The following is a 27420-nucleotide window of genomic DNA, read 5'->3' as shown; positions in this document are numbered from 1 at the left end:
AGAGAAAATATTTGGGTTCAGGTAGCAACACTGATAAAGTTTAATCTCATAATCATGTCGGCACGTACCAAGTCCCATCGTTTAACACTCAAGGTATCTTCTTCAAATAAGTTGGTCAGGAAGATCCATTTTTGCTGATAGATTTTAAAGAAACGTAGCAACTTCTCTGTATAGACAGGACGAAAAACGTGTTTATATTAGGCCTGTCAAACGATTAAAATTTTTAATCGAGGTAATCACAGCTTAAAAATTAATTAATCGTTTTTAATTGCAATTCAAACCATCTCTAAAATATGCCATATTTTTCTGTAAATTATTGCAGGAATGGAAAGATAGACACAAAGCGGATATATACATTCAACATACTGTACATAAGTACTGTATTTGTTTATTATAACAATAAATCCACAAGATGGCATTAACATTATTAACATCCTTTCTGTAAAAGGGATCCACGGATAGAAAGACTCGTAGTTATTAAAAGATAAATGTTAGTACAAGTTATAGTAATTTTATATTTAAACTAGGGCTGTCAAACGATTAAAATTTTTAATCGAGTTAATTACAGCTTAAAAATTAATTAATCGTAATTAATCGCAATTAATTGCTATTCAAACCATCTATAAAATATGCCATATTTTTCTGTAAATTGTTGTTGGAATGGAAAGACAAGACACAAGACGGATATATACATTCAACATACGGTATATAAGGACTATTTGTTTATTATAACAATAAATCAACAAGATGGCATTAACATTATTAACATTCTGTTAAAGCGATCCATGGATAGAAAGACTTGTAGTTCTTAAAAGAAAAATGTTAGTACAAGTTAGAGAAATTTTATATTAACACCCCTCTTAATGTTTTCGTTTTAATAAAATTTGTAAAATTTTCAATCAAAAAATAAACTAGTCGCCCGCCATTGTTGATGTCAATAATTACTTACACAATGCTCATGGATGCTGAAGCCTATAAAATCAGTCGCACCCAAGCGCCAGCAGAGGGCGGCAAAACCCCATAAAACACAACAAGTGAGCGTTTCACTGTGTACTGTCATTTAAATCTCTCTGAGCGGGGCATCTGTGTTAATTGCGTCAAATATTTTAACGTGATTAATTTTAAAAATTAATTAACGCCCGTTAACGCGATAATTTTGACAGCTCTAATTTAAACCCATCTTAATGTTTTCGTTTTAATAAAATTTGTGAAATTTTCGATCAAAAAATAAACTTGTAGCTCACAATTGTTGACGTCGCCAAGTGGTGACGTCACATGGGCTCCCAGCCCTTCTTCCACAGTGTCTTTAACTACGTAAGGTAATGATTGAAATACATCGCAAGGTGTCAATGGTGAGTTTTAAATTACTTAGAAATCAAGCCAATGAGTGTGTTTTGTCCCTCGACTGACGCCGTAGTTACTTCACGTCATTTGAGTGCTGGCTTCAGAACGTATGAGACCTCTGATAGTTTGTAAATTGCGACTAAGTATTGCCATCCAGTGTATTTGTTGAATTAAACGAAAGCTAAACTAAAGAGTTTGACTAATAGAGTTTGACCAAAGTGTGAGTAAGTTTTATATGTATTTTGCATAGCTATTTTGATTGGGAATGCCAGTTCTCTTTGAATTGTTGTTTAACTGTGTGAGAATAGGGCCTCATTAATACAGATTGAAGCGCTTTTCTTTTTGTGAACATTACTTTTTTGAGAGATAGAAATATTATTTTTGTTGTGCTTTCACTAAATGATACTTATGTTTGTTGTGAAGGAGTTGCCGAAACTTATGCCAATAAACGGTGCGGTCCAATGAACACCTGTGTCCACTCGCCTTTCTCTGCCTCTTTGCTCTCAATGTGCAAAAAACGGCGTCATTGTAATCTGTTTGAGGCAATGCATGAGCGGGTCATTCCGCGCATGCGTTAAATGCGTCAAATATTTTAACGTGATTAATTTTAAAAATTAACTACCTCATGTTAACGCGATAAATTTGACAGCACTACTTTTTATGTTTCTTATTGAAATCATGCTTGCAGCATAACAGACTTCAGATGTTTACCAAGCTCTTGAAGTAAGTGTATCCACTCTTCTACTTCCATCCTAAAGTCAACACTGTGTCGTGACCTATGCATGTAAGTCATAGTCATCACATCCTTTTCTATTTCAGAGAAGAGGAATTCTAGACCTATGGTAAGAAAGTAAAACACTAGTAAGCCTGCAGTGTGGATTAATTTACATGCAAGATCATTAATTTAGTAGTCTTACCGGTAATAATTTCCGCATCCCATGAAGCATAAGGAGAGGTATAGTTGTGCAGCTGGAAAATACGGTTCCTCCATGCTTGTTGAATTATTCGAAAGGCCTGTTCCATGGAATTTTCTTTTTGTGCATCTTCGCATAACTGAAAGAAAGTTAGTATTGAATTTCTGAGACTTGTGGAGAACAAAGCTTTTGTCTGAATATCTGATTTCTATTTGCATCGGAAGCTTTTTGTATTTTCTCTTGCAACCTGTCTGAATTATTTGACTATTTGGTTTTTCCTTTACCTTGTTCATGAGTTCCTGGTGAAGGTCGAAAGGATGATAGACAATTTGGGCCAGAGTTGCATTCTTATCAGAGGCATCCCATAACCCAATGCCTATGACATAGAATACATATTTTATAGAACTTGTATTTTGATTTTGCGTGACAGACTAACCTTTGAAAAAAGTTCTCCGGTGTTTCGGTTTGATTGTGCGGGTCTTAAACCTGGCTAACAGTTTAAGCCGATAGCTTAAATCATTAATGGATTCTGAAATCTCCTGGATCACTGAATCACCAGCAGGTACAATGCGTGAAATGTTTGCAACTTGCTGCTGCCAAAGGTTGATTTGCTCTTGAGCTTGTGAGAGGGGAAGCTGCCAGATAATTAATATTTTAAGTTGCGATAGACTGTATCACAAAGTGAGTACACCACTCGCATTTCTGCAGATATTTAAATACAGTGGGGCAAATAAGTACGTAGTCAACCACCAATTGTGCAAGTTCTCCTACTTGAAAAGATTAGAGAGGCCTGTAATTGTCTGCATAGGTAATCCTCAACCATGAGAGACAGAACGTGGAAAAAAAAAAAAAAAAACAGAAAATCACATTGTTTGATTTGTAAAGAATTTATTTCCAAATTAGAGTGGAAAATAAGTATTTGGTCACCTACAAACAAGCAAGATTTCTGGCTGTCAAAGAGGTCTAACTTCTTCTAACGAGGTCTAACGAGGCTCCACTCGTTACCTGTATTAATGGCACCTGTTTTAACTCATTATCAGTATAAAAGACACCTGTCCACAACCTCAGTCAGTCACACTCCAAACTCCACTATGGCCAAGACCAAAGAGCTGTCGAAGGACACCAGAGCCAAAATTGTAGACCTGCACCAGGCTGGGAAGACTGAATCTGCAATAGGTAAAACGCTTGGTGTAAAGAAATCAACTGTGGGAGCAATTATTAGAAAATGGAAAACATACAAGACCACTGATAACCTCCCTCGATCTGGGGCTCCATGCAAGATCTCACCCCGTGGCGTCAAAATGATAATAAGAACGGTGAGCAAAAATCCCAGAACCACACGGGGGGACCTAGTGAATGACCTACAGAGAGCTGGGACCATAGTAACAAAGGCTACGATCAGTAACACAATGCGCCGCCAGGGACTCAAATCCTGCACTGCCAGACGTGTCCCCCTGCTGAAGAAAGTACACAACCAGGCTCGTCTGCGGTTCGCTAGAGAGCATGTGGATGATCCAGAAGAAGACTGTGAGAATGTGGTAAGGTCAGATGAAACCAAAATAGAACTTTTTGGTCGAAACACAGCTTCTCGTGTTTGGAGGAGAAAAAAATACTAAATTGCATCCGAAGAGCACCATACCCACTGTGAAGCATTGGGGTTGAAACATCATGCTTTGAGGCTGTTTTTCTGCAAAGTGAACAGAAAGACTGATCTGTGTAAAGGAAAGCATGAATGGGGCCATTTGAGTGAAAATCTCCTTCCATCAGCAAGGGCATTGAAGATGAGACATGGCTGGGTCTTTTAGAATGACAATGATCCCAAACGCACAGCCAGGGCAACAAAGGAGTGGCTTCATAAGAAGCATTTCAAGGTCCTGGAGTGGCCTAGCCAGTCTCCAGATCTCAACCCCATAGAAAATCTGTGGAGGGAGTTGAAAGCCCGTGTTGCCCAACGACAGCCCCAAAACATCACTGCTCTAGAGCAGATCTGCATGGAGGAATGGGCCAAAATACCAGCAACAGTGTGTGAAAAGCTTGTGAAGAGTTACAAAAAACGTTCGGCCTCCGTCATTGCCAACAAAGGTTACATGAAGTATTGAGATGAACTTTTGGTATTGACCAAATACTTATTTTCCACCATGATTTGCAAATAAATTATTTAAAAATCAAACAATGTGATTTTCTAGTTTATTTTCCACATTCTGTCTCTCGTGGTTGAGGTTTACCCATGTTGAATTACAGGCCTCTCTAATATTTTCAAGTGGAAGAACTTGCAAATTAGTGGTTGACTAAATACTTATTTGCCACACTGTGTATCATTTTTTTGGGACAACACTGACAAAATGACACTTTGACACAATGAAAAGTAGTCTGTGTGCGGCTTATATAATAGAGTTAATTTATTTTCCCCTCAAAATAACTCAAAATATAGCCATTAATATGAATCCCTGGCAACAAAACTGAGTACACCCCTATAAAAAAACGTACATCCCTAAATGTCCAAATTGAGTACTGCCTGTCATTTTCCCTCCAAAATGTCATGTGGCTCGTTGCAGGAGTGCTGTCAGCATTGCTGCAGAGATTGAGGTCTGTTAGTGCTCAGCCCATACACCACACTCTACATCAAATTGGTGTGCATGGCTGTCACCCCAGGAGGAAGCCTCTTCTGAAGACTGTACACAAGAAAGCCCGCAAACACTTTGCTGATGACATGTCAACAAACTACATGGATTACTGGAACCATGTCCTATGGTCTGATGAGACGGGCGGGCTGACCACCCACCTCTTCAATCTCTGCAGCAAGGCTGACAGCACTCCTGTAATGAGTCACATGACATTTTGGGGGGAAAATGACAAGCAGTACTCAATTTGGACATTTAGGGATGTACATTTTTCATAGGGTTGTACTCACTTTTGTTGCCAGGGGTTTAGATATTAATGGCTATATTTTGAGTTATTTTGAGGGCGAAATAAATGAACGCTATTATTTCAACTGCCGCACAGACTACTTTTCATTGTGTCAAAATGTTATTTTGTCACTGTTGTCACATGAAAAGATATACTTAAATATCTGCAGAAATGTGAGGGGTGTACTCACTTTTGTGATCTACAGTACCAGTCAGGGTGAATAACAGATTCTTACAAAATGACGATTGGTTAAAAAATGTACCTCAGTGAACAGGAACGTGTTCCATTCATTTGAACATCGTCTGTAATGAGCTATAAGCTCCCAGAGCTCTTTCCGGGCATTGAGCTTTGGAACATCATTCAGATCGGTCAAATCCACTGGATTTTCTAATAAAAAGTAACATCATTTTTAGAACAATTTTGGAATCCCAAGGAACCAAACAGAAAATAGTCGTGAATTTCATCTGACCTGGGAAAATTTCACCAATCCTAGCAAGCTGTTCCAGATTGGCTGAGGCGGTCTCCACGCGAAGACGACTGTATTTCAATTCAGAAGCTAACTGTTCAGCATTTTGCCTTGGGTCAAGGAATGGCCCAGAGGTGTAATTCTCGACTATACTTCTTAAATCAGAAGATATCAATGGAAACATTGCGTAAAGTGCAGTTGCTACTGCAGGAAGACGTGAATGCAGGGAGCTAGCTGCGTGCTTCAAGTGTAAATAAAAGCAATCCCACATGTCCAACATCTAAATGAATGACGACAGACACACAATTAAACATGTACAGTGTTTAGATTATAACAGAATTAAAAGATGTTTTAGCAATTATGGCGTCTTAATGCACCTTTTTCCCCAAACTCAGCTCCTGGGTGGTCATCGCTCTAAAAAAGGTGCAAATACTGTCCTGGAGGGTATGAACGTATTCCAAACGTTTATGCATTCCTGCAAATATGTTCACAGAATTCCATACCTGAGAACAAAATTGATAACTGAACACCTATCATTTTATTAAATAAAACATTACAGTAATTTTCGGACTGTAAACCGCAACTTTTTTGTCTCGTTTCAAATCCTTCGGTTTATAGTCCAGTGCGGCTTGTTTGTGATTTATTTGGGTTGATAGGTAACACTTTATTTGGCAGCAACGTCATAAGACTGTTACAATCCCGTCATAATTATGACATGACACTGTCATTGGCACCAATGAATGCTTAAGACAGATGTCTTTAAGTGTCATCTAGCAATTTTTTTCACTAACTCGATTTATGTCCAGCTCGGATCTTTTACATCCATTCAAAAGTGAGATTATTTGCCAGATGTCATTAAATAACATGTCATAAGCATTCATTCATACTCATGACAATGTCATGTCAAAATTATGACGGTTTTATGGCAGTATTATGACGCCGCTGTCAAATAAACTGTTACCGATTAATATTTTTTGATGTAAATATCCCATAATAGAGTGACGACAGCTGTGGCTTATGGTCCGGTGCGGCTTATCTATGAATAAATGTCGTTTTCGTGTCAAAATTTGGTGTGTGGCGGCTTATAGTCAGGTGCGCTTTATAGTCCGAAAATTATCCGGACAGGGTAATATCCTTGCAATTGGTCCAAGAATGAAAAGTAACAAAATTTGGTGTCCATACCGTATCAACAAATTTTGGCAAGTCATGTAAGTCTTTGGGTTCAATCCTGAGAGTAGTAAGAGCTTCCTCCAAATCATGTAAGAAGCTCGCTGATAGTACTTTCATTTGGTTCACTAACTCCTCCTGTACTTCATTTTCAATCAAATTCAACTGCTGCTCTGTAAAACATTTCCATAAATGCTGATCTATGCTTTAATAGATGACATGCCTTACAGTGGGGCAAATAAGTATTTAGTCAACCACCAATTGTGCAAGTTCTCCTACTTGAAAAGATTAGAGAGGCCTGTAATTGTCAACATGGGTAAACCTCAACCATGAGAGACAGAATGTGGAAAAAAAACTGAAAATCACATTGTTTGATTTTTAAAGAATTTATTTTTCAAATTAGAGTGGAAAATAAGTATTTGGTCAGCTACAAACAAGCAAGATTTCTGGCTGTCAAAGAGGTCTACCTTCCTCTAACGACGTCTAACGAGACTCCACTCCTTACCTGTACTAATGGCACCTGTTTTAACTTATTATCAGTATAAAAGACACCTGTCCACAATTTCAGTCAGTCACACTCCAAACTCCACTATGGCCAAGACCAAAGAGCTGTCGAAGGACACCAGAGACAATATTGTAGACCTACACCAGGCTGGGAAGACTGAATCTGCAATAGGTCAAACGCTTGGTGTAAAGAAATCAACTGTGGGAGCAATTATTAGAAAATGGAAGACATACAAGACCACTGATAATCTCCCTCGATCTGGGGCTCCACCCATGGTGTCAAAATGATAACAAGAACGGTGAGCAAAAATCCCAGAACCACACGGGGGGACCTAGTGAATGACCTACAGAGAGCTGGGACCACAGGAACAAAGGCAATATCAGTAACACAATGAGCCGCCAGGGACTCAAATCCTGCACTGCCAGACATGTCCCCCTGCTAAAGCGAGTACACGTCCAGGCCCGTCTGCGGTTCGCTAGAGAGCATTTGGATGATCCAGAAGAGGACTGGGAGAATGTATTATGGTCAGATGAAACCAAGATAGAACTTTTTGGTAAAAACAGGTTCTCGTGTTTGGAGGAGAAAGAATACTGAATTGCATCCAAAGAACACCATACCCACTGGGAAGCATGGGGGTGGAAACATCATGCTTTGGGGCTGTTTTTCTGCAAAAGGACTAGGACGACTGATCTGTCTAAAGGAAAGAATGAATGGGGCCATGTATCGAGAGATTTTGAGTGAAAATCTCCTTCCATAAGCAAGGGCAGTGGAGATGAGAAGTGGCTGGGTCTTTCAGCATGACAATTATCCCAAAACACAGCCAGGGCAACAAAGCAATGGCTTTGTAAGAAGCATTTCAAGGTCCTGGAGTGGCCTAGCCAGTCTCCAGATCTCAACCCCATAGAAAATCTGTGGAGGGAGTTGAAAGTCCGTGTTGCCCAAAGACAGCTCCACAACATCACTGCTCGAGAGGATAGCTGCATGGAGGAATGGGCCAAGATACCACCAACAGTGTGTGAAAAGCTTGTGAAGAGTTTCAGAAAACGTTTGGCCTCCATTATTGCCAACAAAGGGTACATGAAGTATTGAGATGAACTTTTGGTATTGACCAAATACTTATTTTCCACCATGATTTGCAAATAAATTCTTTTAAAATCAAACAATGTGATTTTCTGTTTTTTTTTCCCTACATTCTGTCTCTCACGGTTGAGGTTTACCCATGTTGACAATTACAGGCCTCTCTAATATTTTCAAGTGGAAGAACTTGCAAATTTGTGATTGACTAAATACTTATTTGCCCCACTGTATCTATTTGCGGCAATGAAATGAGCAATGGCGTCTGTGAACGCAAGTTAACATTAACCAAGTTTATACCAGTCGAACTGAATCCCAGTCAATTTTGAATACCTATATACTCCTTCACGTGGGTGCAATGTATGATGAACAGCTGGTTGGAGGTAGACATGGATGAGGGGGCGGCGTGGATTCGTTCAAGCCACTGGCGCAGCTTCTTAATTAATTCCTCATACAGTAAAGCAGGTTGACCTTTCAAGTTTTCTAAAGAGGCTGGACTCCATTGGCTGATGAAAACATGGACGTCCAGCACCCACGTGTAATTCTCCAACAGCTGTTGGATCTCAGACTCAGTTGCCTGTCCAATCAGAAAAGATTTTTTTTTTTAATTAAAAAAAACTGTTTTTTTTCATACTGTAAAGAGTGACGATATTTTCTCTGAATAGAAGGCTTACCTGCATTAACTCAGTTTGCTCTTTGTTGATACTTATTGTAATATCATTAATAGTAATATACCACATAAGTTGTTCTTTGGATAGAGGGTAGTAGGAGCAAGGCATTGTGTGGCCCTGCATTGTCATCATCAACTCCCAACCGGGGCGCTGTTCTCTGATCCACCGACAACAGCTATAGTCTGCGAGATGAGGCATTTCGTTGTTGTCTTTAAGATCACCTGTGAAAAGAGCTTTTTTTCAGCGTCTAAATCTACTAAGAAATGTCCTGCTGAAATATTTATTATAGACTTCACTATCAGCTGACGGGAAACGGGGCGCAAGGCCTTTCCGTAGGGGGCCTATTTTTAAAAACTTACATTCAAATATTTTCAAAACCAAAGCCACTAGCAACCTAAAACCAAAAAAGGCCCCTCCCTTAGGCATACGGTGATCCCTTATTCTTCACAGTCAATAGGTAATAATCTAAATCTGCGAAGTAGAGGTGGTTTATTTATATAAAAAAAAAAAAATTTTTAATTGGGGGTGCGTATTTAATGTCTTTTTTTCAGATTTAGCATTGGAAGGAAATACATATGGAAAGAGATACATACCGTAATGCCCCGAATATAAGACGGCCCTGATTATAAGACGACCCCCTCTTTTTCAAGACTCAAGTTTGAAAAAAGACTTTTTGAACACCAAATTAATTTTTACACAGAAAATAATTACAGTACATCTGAAACAAATGATTATAACAATATATTTGAGAGAAAAAGCATGTTATTTTGCCTCATTCAAATCTTAATATCTGAACATTTCAATGTGTCAACTAAAGTGCAATCACATTCGTAAATGAAAGGCTTCTGGTTTTTGAAATGTAAATAAACCAATCTATTGTGATAAAATAACAAAATTGCAATAACTGCATTAACCATCAAAGTGAATTCTAATTAACTGTAGTCTTGAAACAAATCTCAATAAGGAAAAACATTGCAATAAAATAATGCAAACTGGTTAAACTTGAGAGTAGCTGAGATCTGTCATGACAGAACATCGCTTCAATGATATCTGGCACCATCTAGCGTCATGAATGGGTATAATGTCTAGACCGCGAATATAAGACGACCCCCACTTTTTCAGTTTTATTTCAATGCAAAAAACACCGTCTTATATTCGGGCCAATACGGTATAAGACATGAATTTTCCCTTTTGTTCCCCAAAGTATAATTCTTTATTAAATTCTTCATTGAGTGAGTCCTCTCAAATCAACTCATGCAGCTTAGAACAGCACACGAGGCAACACAATAAGTTGCCATAGCGACTACAGCCAATGTTTAAAAAGTTAAATGAGGCGGCATCCTTTGAAAGGTAGTTGTCTGGCCACTTCAAACCAGCTCCCTTGTCACTCATTGTTTACTTTACAAACTGCAGCTGTCTGGTGAGAAAGAAACGCTTCAGGAGGGAGAGAGTCAGAGGCTGTACGTGATTGGATGGGACATCTCTATAAAAGCCTGCATTTTTTTTTTTTAAATTGAAAAAAAAATCCGCGATGGACTGAGGGCACAGTGTTTGAATCACGAAGTAGCGAGAGATCACTGTATATGAGTCTCCATGAGCAGCAGCGTAAAAAAATTCAAAGTCGTTTCCTTATAAAATCCCGATGAATTATTTTTATATAACTAGAACAAACCTTAAAATGGCAATAAAATTTTCAGGTTTTACACTAAAAGCACAAAAATCCCCAAATACAAATATAATCACTTAATGTACATTTTCAGGATCAAGATTTTGCCCAAAACATGTAATTTTGACATAGGTTTTCAAAAGCTAATAAATCACTCAATTTTCACATCAGAAACTTAACAATTGAGAAAATCATGCAGAATAATCTTAATTTACTCAACAAAAGAAAATTTTTTCTTTAGTTTTTTTTTTTCTTTTCTTTATACAATCACAACTTATTTGGGTTGTATTCCAATCTCACTATTGCCTTGCCGGCTATCTGGCACTTGTTGTTTTTAGATTACATAAAGTAAAACAAGTGAAAGCCCCACAAAATTTTGTATGGATGTAGAAATGTCTAAATGACTAGATATTTTGCCCCCCCCCCCAAAAAAAACGGGCAGTTGGCCAAAAATTAACTGATTATTTGAATGTAAAGTTTTGTGTATGGATACAAAATCCAACATGGTGGCCGTTACAAAACAAAGAGCTTTTTAAGATGAAAATTCTTGCGTAAATGCGTAAATCCCGGAACTTCTACAGAAATGAACGTAAAAATGTCAAGCTTCTTGGTTAAAAACAAAAAAATCATTATCATCATTTCATTTATCATTTATTTTACGGACCGTATTTTTCGGACTATAAGTCGCACCGGAGTATAATTCACAGTTTTGAGGGACATTTAACTGATAAAATCCAACATATAGAACAGATATGTCATTTTGAAAGGCAATTTAAAATAAAAATACAATAGAGTACAACATGCTGAATAAGTGTACCGTATGATAATGTTACATGATGCATGAACAACGAAATGTGAACGTGGCCGGTATGTTCACGTAACATAGCTATTAAGAGTTATTCAGATAACTATAGCATAAAGAACATGCTAACAAGTTTATCAAACCATCAGTGTCCAAAACACCAAAATAACATGCGAAATGACATAATAATATGTTAATAATTTTACACATAAGTCGCTCCAGAGTATAAGTTGCACCCCCAGCCAAACTATGAAAAAAACTGTGACAATATGTGAAAATATTTCAAGCTAAAGTTACGCTATTTTTTTTCCATTCATTTTTTCCACAACGTTTCAAAGTGCATACATGGTGCTATTTTATATAATAATTACCTTGAATCCTCAACCAAATCCCTCTTGAGGTACTCCTGCCTACTTGTATGCACTTTAATAGTCATCCTGTTTCCACCTAAATCTGGCGTGAGAGCGCGGCGTGTTTGAGTTTATCGCAGTGAAAGCTGCAGCAACGCTCTCCCTGGCCCGCCCCCCTACAGGAAGCCGTGGCGCAATGTCCGTAGGAGCTGTCTCGTCAACTGATAGTGAGGTCTATGGTATTACATTATAATATCCATGAGTAGGCGTGATTCACAGTACCCAAGCAACAATCTCAATTTAAAAAAAAAAAAAAAAAACCTCGAGAGTCTACAACAACAGGATATGGTCCACAGTTAAGGTCGGATGTTTTATCCTGACAATCGATGGTCTTGCTGACCTCCAGGAAAAATCCACAAGTGTCACATATCTACCAGAATGAAGACACAAAGATAATTATGTACTTGAAGTTCATAAAGTGTGTCAGTTCTGGAAACAAAATTCACCTGGCCTATTGAATCACCAGCAGTCAAAAGCGCCCGAGAGATTGTTTCTTGGAAGTGATGAAAAGGTGGGACGAGAGTCAACTGACCAGCACCGAGACTCATGTCCGTTTGGAACAGGCACCACCCAAGAGAATTATCTCTCTGACAAAAGATAAAAGGTTCAGGTACAATATCGCACTTAGAACTGTGATTCCAAAGAAAAAAATCTTCACCTTCAGAAAGTCGTTAAGGAACAAGGTGACACTTTTCTGAACGACGGTGACGAGATTCTGCATGATAATGTAATTGACGAGAGCTGCAAAGTTGCCTAGCTTCTGTAGGATGTTTTTGGCATGTGCTAAGTCCTTCTGAAGCTCATTGAGATGGGCCTGGTGTAGGTGCATGGGCTTGCAACAGTGATGTGGCAATTCGGCATAGGAGAAGTGCTCCTGAAGCTCCTTGAGGTTCTTGTAACCCTCTTCTTTGGCCTGGAGGAAAGATTTTAATATACTCCATTCATTCTTTCCAGTTAACTTAAAATTCACCTTTGAAAAACAGTGTTTGAAGAAATAAAAAGTACCTTATTAAGGATGTCAATGCGAAATTGTGAGAACTGCCTTAGACGGTTCAAGGCATTTTGCATACTGGTTTCTAGAGCATTCTGAAATTCCAGCAATGTGTATGTTTTTGACACATCCAGTGGTAACAAGTGTGTCACTTCCAGTTCTCTCATTGCTCTATGAAAAAAGTAATATCGGTAGTTGATATGATTTAGAAAGCCACCGAAGCTAGACGAAACAAAGACAAAATCTTACCTTGATAAAAGAAGAAGCCCATTTCTGTACTGGGGGATGTTCGTAAGCAGGTGGGCCTGCACTTTCTCAAACCTTCGCTTGTAAACAATCTCACGCATATTTCTATACCACCTAGTACAAGAAAGACAAACAATGGGAAGGGTTCTCAGCTCAAATCTCAGTTTTAAGCAAATCCACACACTTACAGAGTGGTGGCATTTCGTAGAATGAACTTCCCAAAAAAGGGGATGGCCTGCAAAGCTGTCCAGAGCACCGACTCCCTGAACCACTTTTCCACAGAGACCAGGTCTCCGGAACCTTTCTGTGTGACATGCAGCACCGTTTTTGGGGTGAAGACATAGTGTTCAGAACCAGCCTCACTGGTTGGGACCACTCGCAGGTCATAGGGTCTTGAGTGGAAGAGAACACAAAAAAATATTTGATGTAGTGGTGCAACGATTAATTGATTAAACCGAGTAATTCAATTGGAAAAAAGGTTCAAATTCAACTTTGCTGCTTCAATGATTTGTTTCATCATAGCGGTGTTGTAATGGTTTGTTTTGAAAGTTTGTACAGGTAGTCTCCGGGTTACGAACGAGTTCCGTTCCCACGCTGGCTAATGGCTACGTAACCCGAATTTCCACTTAAGTCGGAATTAAGCCTTTAAAGGGATCCACAGATAGAAGGACTTGTAGTTTCTAAAAAATAAACGTTATTATGTGTTAAAATTATTGATATAAAAACCCCTCTTGATGTTTTCAGTTTTATACAATTTGTAAAATTAGTTTAACTAATAGGTCAGCATTGTTGTTGACGTCGAAGGGCGGTGACGTCACTGGGTTACGTGCCGGGCTTCCAGAGTATGACTCTAGTAGGGGGGCACGATATCCACTTTTTGAAACCGATACTGAAATCGATAACTTACTGCTCCTCAAGACCGATACTGATACGATAACCGAAAATATATATATATAATTTTTCAATGTATATTCAGCTGAGTTTTTGAACACCTGTAGGTAAAAAATACTAGTGGTTGATTCAGCATAGATTTGCCTTTGACCGAACCAGAATTTTCATGATGACATGAACATTATTATAATGAACAAAACAAAGACAAGAACAGTTTTGACTTCAAATAAAGTGCCCATATTATTTTTTTCACTTTAATTTGAGTCAGTCACAATCAGTCAATATTAGTGACGATGTGTTCACCTGAACAATGAGCACTGATCTATAACAAACATGAACCAAACAGGTATTGTGCTTTGTCAGCAAATAAAACATTTGGTGACAAATGTGACAAAAAAGGAGAGGAGACTTTTTTCGTCTTGGTCCATGAAACAACTTTCTTAACCTGGCAATTACAGAACAGCAAGCCTATCAATGACCAAAAGGCCTCTCAAGAACTTGTAAACATAACACTGTAAAATGCAAACATTTGCTAATTGCCATAGTAAGGTTTATAACTCAGTGAAGGAAAAATACGGTCTCTATAACAAAAACAAAACTTTGCAAACTGGCAAAACAGGAGTGGAAACAAACGCACACATCCCAATCCGACACCGTGCCAAAAATATTATTAATAGGCCCGATAACATATTGTTATCGGATTTATTGGGATGACGTTATAATTCCTATTATCGGACCGATAATTATCGGACCGATAATTATCGTGCACCTCTAGACTCTAGTGACATCCTTTCAATTCAAACCCGAGAGGAACATTAATGAGCATGACAGCCCTGTCGATATTTCACAAAACGAGCAGCAAAAGCAAAATGAACAGGAGAGATGGGATGAGACGAGACGAGAGTAGGAAAAAAAACAGTGTTCTGCCAAAACGTGCTACATCGGCAAAACGTCCGATAAGAGGTGAATTTGACACCCAAAGTACTAACGTGCGATTTTAGCTTGCTTTGTTTAGATGAATACAGACACAGAACATATTAAAGATGCCTTGAGAAAATATTTAAACGTGGTAATATCAAATCTGGGTGGTTTGAATACGCTATGTGACTAATGTGGTCAACAGATCAACAATCTGTTTTAAAGCTACCACAGGAAAACACAATGCTTAAAAGTATGAGAGGGAAAGGGAAAGTATTTTGAGGCAATGGAAAGGTAATAAAAGACTCAATAAAAACACAAATAGTAAAATCTCGGCGCTATTAACCGATGTGCGCGTGTTTTGGACATCTCGCCATTTTGAAGGAATTACAGAATACCGTTAGTGTTCGTCTAGTGACAGTGACAAACTACGTCATCACCCAGAGCGTCCATTGCGCGCATAAAACATGGCGCCCTCCGTAGGTAAAAACATGTACTAAATATTCTATATTTTTAAATCCATGGCAATATTTTATGTATTTCTTATAACATATTTTAGTAAAAGAGAGCAATTCTGGCTTATTAGAGCCTACAAGTCTTTACGTCCGACGGTCCCTTTAAGTACCCCCAAATATCCAAAAACATGTATCATACATCATGTTAATAAAATGAAAAAATAAAATAGATAAATAGATAGAAATTACTTCTTCTGGGAACACCGATCACATCATGATTCATCTAACAACTGACGTTTATTAATTTGTCACCGTCACTTTTTCGTGTAGCTTGTATGGAGAGCCAGGAGTGCAAAAATTAAATAAATAAATACACATTTAAATAAATTATTAAATGTGTCATTAACATCCTTCTATTTCAATATTTATTTTAATATTTATTTATTTCCATTTTTATTATTTCACTTTTTATTTATTTCAATTTATATATATATATATATATATATTGAAATTTCTATTTAGATATTTCACTTTTCATTTATTTATTTTAATTTATATTGATTTATTTCCATTTTTATTTATTTATTTTTTTCAACTCTTTATTTGATTATTTCAACGTTCATTTCCATTTTTATTTATTTATTTCAACATTTATTTACCAGAACGAGAGTGCAAGAATGAAATAAATAAAACGTGAAATAAACAAATGCTGAAATAAAAATAAATGTTGAAATAAATATAAATGGGAATAAATACATGCTTAAATAATGAAATAAAGGTTGAAAAAACGGTTGAAATGATTAACTAAAAATTGGAATAAATACATATAAATTGAAATAAATGAATAAAAAGTGATAATGAATAAATAAATAAATAAACGGAAGCATTTTAATGACACGTTTCATAATTTATTTAATTGTGTATTTATTTATTCATTTAATTTTTGTACTCCTGGTCCTCTATAAGTATGGACCCAGGCAACACAATAATCATAAGCCAGGATTTTTAAAAAATATTTTTCCAGTAAAATGGTGTTTCGATAGCTGCAGCCCTAATATGATGCTGCGTGTTTGTGCACTACCAGTTTGTGTGGAATACCTGTAAGAGGCACCCTCTTGTTCCTTCAAGTAAAAAACCTGTAGTTCTCCCACATCTTTATTCTTAAGGAACAACTGAACTATCTCCATGCCGGTGGTAGGAACCTTTTCAACTTGGTTCAGCCTTTTTATCTTGCCTGTGGTGATTGATTCATCTGTAAAACTGAAACAATTATCTATAGTATCATTGAGTGTGGATTGTAACTGACTTAGAGTGAAGTACCTCCTTATTGACGCTTCATCAGTCACAGCGGCTGTGATGTCAGTGCATGATGCAAAGGCCGTCTGTCGAGGTTTTTCCGACCATTCTCTCCGTCCAATATCTGCCATGGCTTTCTGAGAATTTGCAAGACGGGGGCTTCCAGGAACAATGGCAGGAAAATTGAACAAGTCCCTTCTCATGATTCTTGCTGCTTCTTTCTCTGGCAAACTGGAAGAATAAAAATGAATAATAATTATGACAGGACAAATAAATGTTTTCCAGCTTTTATTGAGCCAAATCACTTATTTTAACGTAGGCTGTTGAAGATGCATACGGTAACTCTACATAAATAAACAATTTTCTGAGACACACAGTGGTATGAAAAAGTATTCTAACCTTTTGGAATTTCTCACATTCCTGCATTAAATTACCATTAAATGTGATCTGATCTTTGTCAAAATCACACAGATGAAAAAACAGTGTCTGCTTTAACTAAAACCACCCAAACATTTTTAGGTTTTCATGTTTCAATGAGGATAGTATACAAACAATGACAAAAGAGGGAAAAATAAGTGAGTGAACCATCACATTTAATATTTTGTGGGCCAACCCTTTGGCAGCAATAACTTCTACCAGACGCTGTAGCTGCAGATCAGTCTGGCACATCGATCCAGACTAATCTTGGCCCATTCTTCTCAAAACTGCTGTAGTTCAGTCAGATTCCTGGGATGAATTGCTGTCTTTAGGTCATGCCACAGCATCTGAATGGGGTTCAAGTCTGTACTTTGACTTGGCCTCTCCAAAACATGTATTTTGTTCTTCTGAAACCATTGTGAAGTTGATTTACTTCTGTGTTTTGGATTATTGTCTTGTTGAAGCATCCATCCTCTTTTTAGCTTCAACTGTCTGACAGACAACCTGAGGTTTTCCTTCAAAACATCCTGAAAAACTTTTGAATTCATTCTTAAATTAATGATTGTGAGTTGTCCAGGCCCTAAATTAGCAAAGCAGCCCCAAATCATGATGCTCCCTCCGCAATGCTTCACGGTGGGGATGAGGTGTTGATGTTGGTCAGCTGTTCCATTTTTCCATCCACACATGACGTTGCGTAATACTCCCAAACAATTCAACTTTGGTTTCATCAGTCCACAACAATATTTTGGAGTCCTCCCATGAACACCATTCTTGGCCATAGTTTTACATATCATTGATGTGTGCACTGAGACATTGGATTGTGCCAGTGATTTCTGTAAGTCTTTAGTAGACACGCTAGGGTCATCTTTGGTGGACGGCCACTTCTTGGGAGACAAGCAACAGTGTCAAGCTCTCTCCATTTGTAGACAACTTCTCTGACTGTCGATTGATGAACATCAAGACTTTTAAAGACGGTTCTGTATCCTTTCCCAGCTTTATACAAATTGACAATCCTTGATCGCAGGTCCTCAGACAGCTCTTTTGACCGAGCCATGATGCACATCAGACAATGCTTCTCATCAAGACCATTCTTACCAGGTGTGTGTTTTATAGTGGGCAGGGAAGCTTTAAACCACTCATCAGTGATTGGGCACTAGAGCTGGGAATCTTTGGGCACCTAACGATTCAATTACGATTATGATTCAGAGGCTCCGATTTGATTATAAAACGATTATTGATGCACCCCCCTCCTTTTTTTTTTCTCTTTTTTAAAAAAATATTTTGTACATTAGTTCCAAAATTGTTCAAAAATACTCTCAGGCTAAACCACACACATCAAGTTAACATATAGCAGTAAACAAATATACAAAAATAACATTAAATAAAAAACTCCAGTCCCCATTCTGTAACAGTGTACTGCTTTAAGATGGCGGCCGTTTATAACGCCCGCATCTAGCTTTTTGTAGATGTGCTGCTAACACTACCAAATCTATAATGCATCTATTCCTATATAAATGATATCCACAGTAACATTATATCGGCAGCAGTCAGGTATGTTGTTGTGTTTTTTTTATCTCGTTGCATGAGTTGAGCTAGAGCCGTGAGTTGAGCATTGGCATTAGCCGAGGGGCCGGGTAATGGGAAGCATGATGTTTATCTACTCACACTCCGTTCCGTCCCGAAGACCGCGCGGCGCGCTGAGTGTTGTGTACTTCCGCTTTACTTCGCATATTTCAATAATCGGAATTGGGATGTTTGTGAATCGTTCTCGAATCTTCCACGGCCGAATCGCGAATAATCTAAGAATCGGAAATTTTGCACACCTCTATTGGGCACACACCTGATTTAAATTGTTTGGTAAAAATTGGTTTCAATTGCTCTTTAGGTCTCCTTAGGCAGACGGTTCACTTACTTATTTTTCTCCCTTCTGTCATTGTTTGCATGCTATCCTCATTAAAATATGAAAACCTACAAATTTTGGGGTGGTTTTAGTTAAAGCAGACACTGTTTTCTCATCTGTGTGATTTTCACAAAGATCACATTTGATGGTGATTTTATGCAGAATTGTGAGAAATTCTAAAACGTTCAGATAATTTTTCATACCACTTTCCCTAATTGTAAATAAAGGATAGGAATGCATGTTATTTACTACATTCGTACCTCTGAAGCGCTTTATCAACAATCTTATCAGTGATGTCAGCACACGACGCAGAGTCGTTTGTCAAATTTTTTTCTGTCCATTTTGGATCTAGCGATTGCTCTCGAAGGGTAGAACAGGGATCATCAGTAGCCACGCTCGGAATGATGGCAGGAAGACTGAATATGTCCCTAACAGTGACTTTGGATTCATCTTTAGCTGCCAAACTAATAGACATGTAAATAGAAATTATTACATGGCTTGCATGGCATGACATGCTTTAGTACCTCTTTGCTTTGTCATCAGAATGCTCTTTGCATGATACTGATGTTCCAGATAGAGGTTTTCCTGTCAATTTTGACCCCGTGAGGACTCTCAATGGTTCGGCTTGAGGTGTCGCAGAGGACATGGGAACAGCAACAACGGCGGAGGGATTGAAAAGGCTCCTGCGCAGCGTTGATGCTGAGTGAGAGAATGGCTCGGGCCATAGCGGTGGCAAAGTAGTTTGCCTGTTGCTGACCGCAGCGGACTGTTTTTTCTTTGGTTTAGCGTTTGATTTTCCGCAGCCTGTTGATTGCCTCAGAGATTCCATGGTGGGGCCCGTCCCTGTAAATGGACAGCGAACATGCTGCGCCGATTTCGTTAGCAAAGCTCATAAACTAATTTTACAATATTTCCAGGATCCTGAAGAACATAGAGATGAATTAGTTGTAGAGTCATATGCTGCATCATTGTAAATATGAATAAAACTTTAAATATTTCTCAGCAAATAGTAAACAAAGACTGAAAATAAAATTAATTTAAAAAGAAAATAGTAACAATAGCTTTATTGTATTTAACTATTTTAGCAATTTTCTACAATAAGCTCCCCCCTTATCATTCCTGAACTCATAATTGAGAACAATAATTGGTCACTCTACCCACCCCTTGGTAAAGTAGACCATAATCCACCGAATAATTGTTGTAAAATGTTTTATTAACAATTTAATTTACAATAATAATTAATAATTTACAGTCAGACTCGAACACTGTGATTGATTTGAACTGTGATTTATGAATAATGCACTGTGAGTGAAAATCAAAATGAAATCAAATTAAAACCAATACAACTTGACTTTTAACGATTAAATATTTGAAAAACTAAACCTAGCTAAGAGTCGTTCGCTAGCTCGTTAAGCTAGCGAACAAATATGACGTAATTACCTGAGGAAAATAGTTTCTGTAAAAAGCGAAACTTACATTTTGGGGAACCCTTTCATGTAACCGCTGTTCTTTTATGCCAGTGTCAGTCACACGGGACGGCGAATAGGACAAATTCGTGGCTTATGTGCTTTCTCACGTCATGAAAGTGGTCCGAGGAGCAAAGAGTTTGAGACGCTTTCTTTTTAAACCTGCATAGGGGTTGCTAAGGCAACACGAACAACTCAGAGTTCCGGATCTTTTCACCTGACGTTGAACGTCACCGCATCGTGAAGACGTTATGACTTTTTTTTTTTTTTTTTTTTTTTTTTAAATTCTTGTTTGTTACGCTAAAAAATTGACCATAATACCACAGAAAGACCATCAGGAAAACAAAAATACAAGTAAGTCATTCTTTTAATTTAGTATTTACTCCCCCAAAATTTTTTTACTCTTAAAAAAAGTGCTCCTTGTTGGAGGAAAAGTAATCATTGCTAACCTACATTACATTACATAGTAAAGTGACGATTATAGAGCGAATTCCATTAACGAAAATGTTTTAACATTTTTGTTGTTGTTGGGTAATTGACTGTTATATGATGAATAGGGAATGGGACGTACTACGTCACTGTTTGGACGCGCCTCCATGCTGGCAATATGATTTACTTCCGGTTCGGCAGAGTCAATGCGGATTGTAACGTGTGGTAGTGCTAAGCTAACTCTTTCGGTGTTTTAGAAAGAAAATATGGGTGCTTATTGTTGCGTTACCGGGTGCAACAGCATCTCCTACGACAAAAAAAGGGGTTAGGAAAAATGGACTCACTTTTCACCGTTTTCCTGCATGGAGGACCAAATGTCAGATCACGAAGGTACGACGGATGGCTGGATTGCAGCGGTTCGTCGGAAAAGCATTTCTTATGATCATATTTCTGCTGGAATGAGAGTGTGTTCCTGTCATCTCTACTCTGTAAGTTGAACGATTTATCCACTTTTGGTTTCAATACGTTTTTGTTTTTTTACACCGTTGTGTAAATCTGCCTCGGTAGCAATGCTCGCCTACTACGACTCACCTACCTGTTGTGTTCCTAGGTAAACCTGCTGACAACACATCCCGATTTGTCACCATCTCTCTTCTTGGATCATTTGACAAAGAACATTTGTTCAATGGAGTGGTTCCATTTGTCCTGTGTCGGACTCAAACAAGCCCCTGCTGCAGACGCCATCTGGGTCTGCCCTTCTCGTCGATGAACTGCGGGCTTTTAACTTGTGAAAATGCAAGAACTGTAATGCACATATTTATTCTGCCTGGCTATTTAACTATGGCCAGTGACGTATTATAATTATTATTATTTTTTAAACCACTTTGACAAAGACACGTTTCATTGTAATGTTGAATTTATATATTCTATTATTATTTTTAAATTATAATATTCTTATTTGCACTTATGGAGACTTTAGACTGTCAATTCAAATAGTGTTGGAAAAGTTGCAATACCTAAAATAGAAATGCAAGAACTGTAAAGTACATATTTTTACACCTTTATTTACCTAAGGCCACTGGATGTTTTTTAACTGCTTTGAAAAAATACAGGTTTTGTTGTGATCTTGTATTTATATAGTATATAGCTTTTTATAATGTATTATGTATTATAATATTTGCTGCCCCCTGCCAGAGTGTGGGCCATTGTGTACTAAAAGGATTTTAAACTGTCAGTTCAAATACTGTGTTGGAGACTAGTACTTGCAATACTTAAAATGGAAATGCAAGAACTTTAAAGCACATATTTATCCTGTCTGGCAATTTACCCAAGGCCAGTAAATAGTGTTTTAAACTGCTTTGACAAAGACACGTTTATTGTGATCTTGTATTTGTGTATTACTTATAATTATATAATATTTGCTGCCACCGTCAGAGGGTGGGCCTTGTTTGCACTAATTTAAAGATTTTAAACTGTCAATTAAAATATCGTATTGGAGAAATTGCATTACTTGAAATAAATCTATTGCAACTTATCAGTCCCAGTTCTTGTCTACAACACTGTCCAAAAATTGTCAATGCATATTCCAAATAGAATAACAAAATTAAGTCACCTGACTTTGTAATTATTACACCTGTTTATTATGAAGACCTGAAGTAAACAACAAGCAGTTACAGTTTGTCAAGAAGTTGTTCAAGTCATGTTTTGGTATTCATATTTTATTGACTTTTCACAACAACACTTGGGATCGTGTTTGTAAGAGCAGAGCAAACTGAAGTTTCAGCGTGCACTCTTCGCCTTTCCAACCTCTCATAACCAGTGTTGTTAATCTTACTGAAAAAAAGTAATTAATTATAGTTACAAATTACTTCTCCCAAAAAGTAATTGCGTTAGTAACTCAATTACCTGAATGTAAGAGTAATTAGTTACTTGGCAAAGTAATTGGTGATAATTACTTTTTTTTTTTTCCCCTCAAAAAAAAAAAAAAAAAAAAAAAAAAAAAAAAAAAAAAAAAAAAAAAACATTGGCCACACTATGTGAAGTTTTTTGTGAAGGTTTTTGGTACAATTGGCCCGAGCCCAATTCTTTACCCTAATTTACCCTTTACCCTGAATCAACTGTAAAAAGTTGTTAAAATTGCTCCCATTATTGCATTTGTTCCCTTCTCTCTACTTTCGACATATGTAAGTTTTAAAACTGTTTCATCATTTAAAGATAGATTCAAGTCAAGATTTTGCCAATTTAGAAGTATTTATATAAAAAGATTAAAAAAAGATAAAAAGTTACTTAGGTTCGCTAGGAAGGTTCTCTACAACAGAGCCGTCCTAAAAAGTCTACTGCTTTAAGATGGCGGCTGTCTACTAACGCATTTAGTGCCATGCAGTGTTGTTAATTTTACTTTAAAAAAGTAATTAATTACAGTTACAAATTACTTCTCCCAAAAAGTAATTGCGTTAGTAACTCAGTTACCTGAATGTAAGCGTAATTAGTTACTTGGCAAAGTAACTAGTGATATGTTTTTTTCTTTCTCAAAAAAAAAAACACACACACACAGGTCACACAATGTGAAGCTTAAAGTGTTTGGGGGACAATTGGCCCTAGCCCAATTCTTTACCCTCCACTTAACTAGACACAAGGGTATTGCGATAACTAGCTAGTAACCTTTGCTATGTGTGGAAGTCATTTAAAGTTGTGAATCAATCGTTAAAGTTGTTAAAATTTCTCCCGTTATTGCATTAGTTCCCTCCTGTCTACTTTAAACATGTGTAAGTTTTAAAACTGTTTCATCATTTAAAGATAGATTTAAGTTAAGATTTTGCCGATTTAGGAGCATTTTAGATTTTAAAAAATTACTTAGGTTCGCTAGGAAGGATCTCTACATCAGGGCCTTCCTGAGAGGTCTACTGCTTTAAGATGGCGGCTGTTTACAAACGCATGTAGTCCTTAAACATGTTGGCAGTGCAGCAGTGTCTATTGTTGCATCTAGTTCTATAATATGATATCTACCGTGTCATGTGGGCGTAGTTTGTCGGCTATGGCTGCAGTCAGGTATTATTGGAGCCACCTAGCATCGCGGTTGCAACTGCGTCTTCCCCACTCCTGCTCTGCTCTCGTCCCCGTGAGTCCGTTTCTCTCATACTTTTTTTTTATTCAACCAACTTAGTAACGCATAGTAACGCACACCTTTCCCGCCTCAGTAACGGTAACGGCGTTGCCAAGATGAGAAAAGTAATTAATTAGATTACTCATTACTGAAAAAAATAACGCCGTTAGTAACGCCGTTATATTGTAACGCCGTTATTAACAACACTGCTCATAACGCTCCGATGTGGTGCGCTTGACCTCAGAATAACCCAAGAAGAGATATGGTGACCAATCGGGATGTGTTGTCAGCATTTCATATGCAGGTTTTCCTAGTAACACAACAGGTAGGTGAGGAGGAGGAGTAGGTGAGCATTGCTACCGAGGCAGATTTACACAACAGTAAAAAAAACACCAAAAAAAACCGTATTGAAACCAAAACGGATAAATCGTTCAACTTACAAGAGTAAAGATGAGGGGAATACTCTCATTCCAGCAGAAATATGATCATAAGAAATGCTTTTCCGACGAACCGCTGCAATCCAGCCATCAGTCGTGCCTTCGTGATCTGATATTTGGTCCTCCATGCAGGAAAACGGTGAAAAGTGAGTCCAGTTTTCCTCGCCCTTTTTTTTAGTCGTAGGAGAAGCTGTTGCACCCGGTAACACAACAATACACACCCATAATTTCTTTCTAAAACACCGAAAGAGTTAGCTTAGCACGACCACACGTTACAATCCGCATTGAGTCTGCCGACCCGGAAGTGAATCATATTGCCAGCATGGAGGAGCGTCCAAACAATGACGTAGTACGTCCCATTCCCTATTGTCACTAAGTATGATAACACCTTATGGACAGTCATTTTGAATGGTGTCATTAAGAAGGTAAACAATCACAGAGTAAACACGGCCCTCGGAAAGTTTTCGGTCATTTGAATTCACAACCCTTTGAATTTGTACCATGTTTGATTTAAAAAGGTTATTCGAGTCCACCCACTTTTTTTCCTTTTAAAAAAAAGAAGACCTGCCAAGTCACCACTCAGGTTGTTGTTCTCATGGACACTAACTTTGAAGTCCTACTCACCTGTCATTTGAGAAATGTTTTGCTTTTTTGTTGTTTTTTTAACCGGTCCTGTTCAGCTGCTTGACACGGAGAAGGGTAATCTTAGTGTCCTATTGGTCTGAACAGTTTTAATGTAGCACATGGAAGTATGATATACTCCCTTTTTGATGATTATTCATTGTCTTTTGTTTATTAGAAGAAAGCAGCCAGCTGGAAGGGGTTATGGGGGGACAGAAAGGGGATTAGAAAACGAGAGAGGGAAAGAAGAGAAGAACAAACAACAACAAGAAATACATTCAACGCCTACACTAACTATGAATATAATAGCACTGTTGTTAGCAATTGAATTTGTGGTTGACACCATGTGAGGGAGGGGCCTGATGACCGAGGAGTAAAACGGGGGGGGGGGGGGGGGGTCAGAAAGAGATGTGATTATGTGGGGGGGAGCGGACACAAATCGGCAATGTGTGTTGTAAAACCCAGTATTGTGTGAATCACTTGTAGGTGTAGATATGTTGACATCCTATTCTATGCTGGTTATTTACATCTGTTGCGCCGCAATGCATACTAGGAGGCATGTTGGATGACAACAGTGTTGACAGCATGTGGCAGAAGGGGTTAACTATCTCCCCCAAGAGAGCAGTGATGGCCAAACGCAGCTTCTTGAAGCAATGAAGCTTTGGCTAATATCTTTTGGTGTAAACATTCCATGATGCAGTGATGACAGCTGCGGCTTATAGTTCGGTGCGGCTTATCTATGACGAAATGCCGATTTCATGTCACATTTGGTGGGTGGCGGCTTATAGTCGGGTGTGCATTATAGTGCGAAAGGTACAGCCTATATACTGTGTGTATATATATATACATACATATGCTATATACTCTATATGCTTATTTGTTGATATATTTGGGTTTATAGGCAACTTGCCTTCTAGCATTCATTGCAGCGCTACAGATGTAAATTCATGTTCTGTGCTAATTATTCAGTTAGTGTTCCAGTTGTTTCATTAATTGCTTGTATTGTATTTGGTAACACTTTATTTGACAGCGGCGTCATAAGACTGTCATGAGACCGTCATAATTATGACATGACACTATCATGGGCATTACTGAATGCTTATGACAGATGTCATTAATAAAGTTATGTTATTAACTCCATTTATGCCCAGCTCGGATTTTTTACATCCATTCAAAAGTGCTGGATTCCACTAAATGACATCTGTTATAAGGATTCATTAATGCTCATGAAAGTTTCTTGTCATAATTATGATTGTATAATGACAGTCTTAAGGCGCCACTGTTAAAGTGTTTCCAAATACCATAACTAGCAATTAATGAAACAACTGGAACAGTAACTGAATAAATAATGAGCACAGAACATGAATTTTGATTGTTATTTACATCTGTAGCGCCGCAATGCATGCTAGGAGGCATGTTGGATAACAACAGTGTTGACAGCAGGTGGCAGAAGAGGTTGACTATCTCCCCCGAGGGAGCAGTGATTGCAAAATGCAGCTTCTTGAAGCACTTAAGCTTTGAAGCCAATTGGTTCAAAGCTTCACGGTGGTTCATTTGGTGTCATGACAGTCGTATGATGTTTTGGTGTAAACATCCCATGATTCAGTGAGGACTGCTGCGGCTTATAGTCAGGTGCGCCTTATAGTGCGAAAAGCATGGTAGTATAACCTCTATATATATTAGTAAAAGTATTATTATTATTATTTGTAGTAGTAGAGTGTGAGGTCCACCCTTCAAATGGATTGAAATGACAAAAGAAAATCAATTTATTATTCCAAATATGAACCTACTCATCAGGAAGTCCAGTATGACCATGTCAATGAAGTCCACCAGCCTTGTGCCTTTGTCATAGGGTGCTGTCTTTTTGATAGTCGAGCAGTAGCCTGGTTCTGTCTCCCACCTACAATACACTTGACTTGCACTGACCTGGCAACCCTTTGATCACAACCACCTCCTTGAATACCAACTACTGCTCACCTTGCCAGCTTGCTGCGACTATACGAGCGTCTCCAGGGTGATCGCCAGCTCCTCCGGTTGGCCAGGGATAGGTCGGGCAGCATAAGGGCCAAGGAAGCCTCCAGGTTCTTGGGCCTGCCACACACAGCGTGTTCTGTGCTACAGTAGTAGGAGCACCGGCCATAGAAGCACACATTGCCCACTGGGGGGAGCCGCAAGAACATGGAGGGTGAGGAGGAAATAGCAGTAAAGGCTTGAAAAATATGCAAACAATTCGAGTATCACATTTATATTGCGTAAAGGTGAAAAGTGAGGACTACCGGGGGAGTTGAAAAATGTCCGGGCCAGCTTGTGATCTGTCGTGATGT

General features: G+C 38.1%; 1 protein-coding gene across 12 annotated transcripts in view; it reads right to left on the bottom strand.

Annotated features, from left to right (window-relative positions):
- Positions 1 to 26921, bottom strand: part of LOC130919928 (dynein heavy chain domain-containing protein 1-like) — a 73396-nt gene extending 46475 nt beyond the window's left edge. For 3 of the 12 annotated variants that reach the window (XM_057842598.1, XM_057842599.1, XM_057842600.1), the window contains exons 1-21: positions 19565 to 21198; positions 19301 to 19504; positions 16748 to 16954; positions 16526 to 16687; positions 13352 to 13555; positions 13167 to 13277; positions 12932 to 13088; positions 12585 to 12839; positions 12373 to 12513; positions 12188 to 12296; positions 9052 to 9269; positions 8711 to 8954; positions 6814 to 6971; positions 6009 to 6134; positions 5635 to 5911; positions 5428 to 5552; positions 2695 to 2893; positions 2543 to 2634; positions 2262 to 2397; positions 2056 to 2181; positions 69 to 166 (exon numbers count right to left, since the gene is read on the bottom strand). In XM_057842598.1, the coding sequence (XP_057698581.1) occupies positions 69 to 166; positions 2056 to 2181; positions 2262 to 2397; positions 2543 to 2634; positions 2695 to 2893; positions 5428 to 5552; positions 5635 to 5911; positions 6009 to 6134; positions 6814 to 6971; positions 8711 to 8954; positions 9052 to 9269; positions 12188 to 12296; positions 12373 to 12513; positions 12585 to 12839; positions 12932 to 13088; positions 13167 to 13277; positions 13352 to 13555; positions 16526 to 16687; positions 16748 to 16954; positions 19301 to 19504; positions 19565 to 19869 (3654 nt within the window). In that variant the 5' untranslated portion in view covers positions 19870 to 21198. Of the gene's footprint in view, positions 1 to 68; positions 167 to 2055; positions 2182 to 2261; positions 2398 to 2542; positions 2635 to 2694; positions 2894 to 5427; positions 5553 to 5634; positions 5912 to 6008; positions 6135 to 6813; positions 6972 to 8710; positions 8955 to 9051; positions 9270 to 12148; positions 12297 to 12372; positions 12514 to 12584; positions 12840 to 12931; positions 13089 to 13166; positions 13278 to 13351; positions 13556 to 16525; positions 16688 to 16747; positions 16955 to 19300; positions 19505 to 19564; positions 21199 to 26886 lie in introns of those variants that run through there. The other 9 variants (XM_057842589.1, XM_057842588.1, XM_057842591.1 and 6 more) reach the window with 9 other exon arrangements.
- Between the last annotated feature and the right edge of the window lie 499 nt (positions 26922 to 27420).

This window comes from Corythoichthys intestinalis, chromosome 8 (assembly GCF_030265065.1).
Source record: "Corythoichthys intestinalis isolate RoL2023-P3 chromosome 8, ASM3026506v1, whole genome shotgun sequence".
In the NCBI taxonomy this organism is placed as follows: Eukaryota; Metazoa; Chordata; class Actinopteri; order Syngnathiformes; family Syngnathidae; genus Corythoichthys; species Corythoichthys intestinalis.
This window is presented reverse-complemented; position numbering and strand designations above follow the sequence as displayed.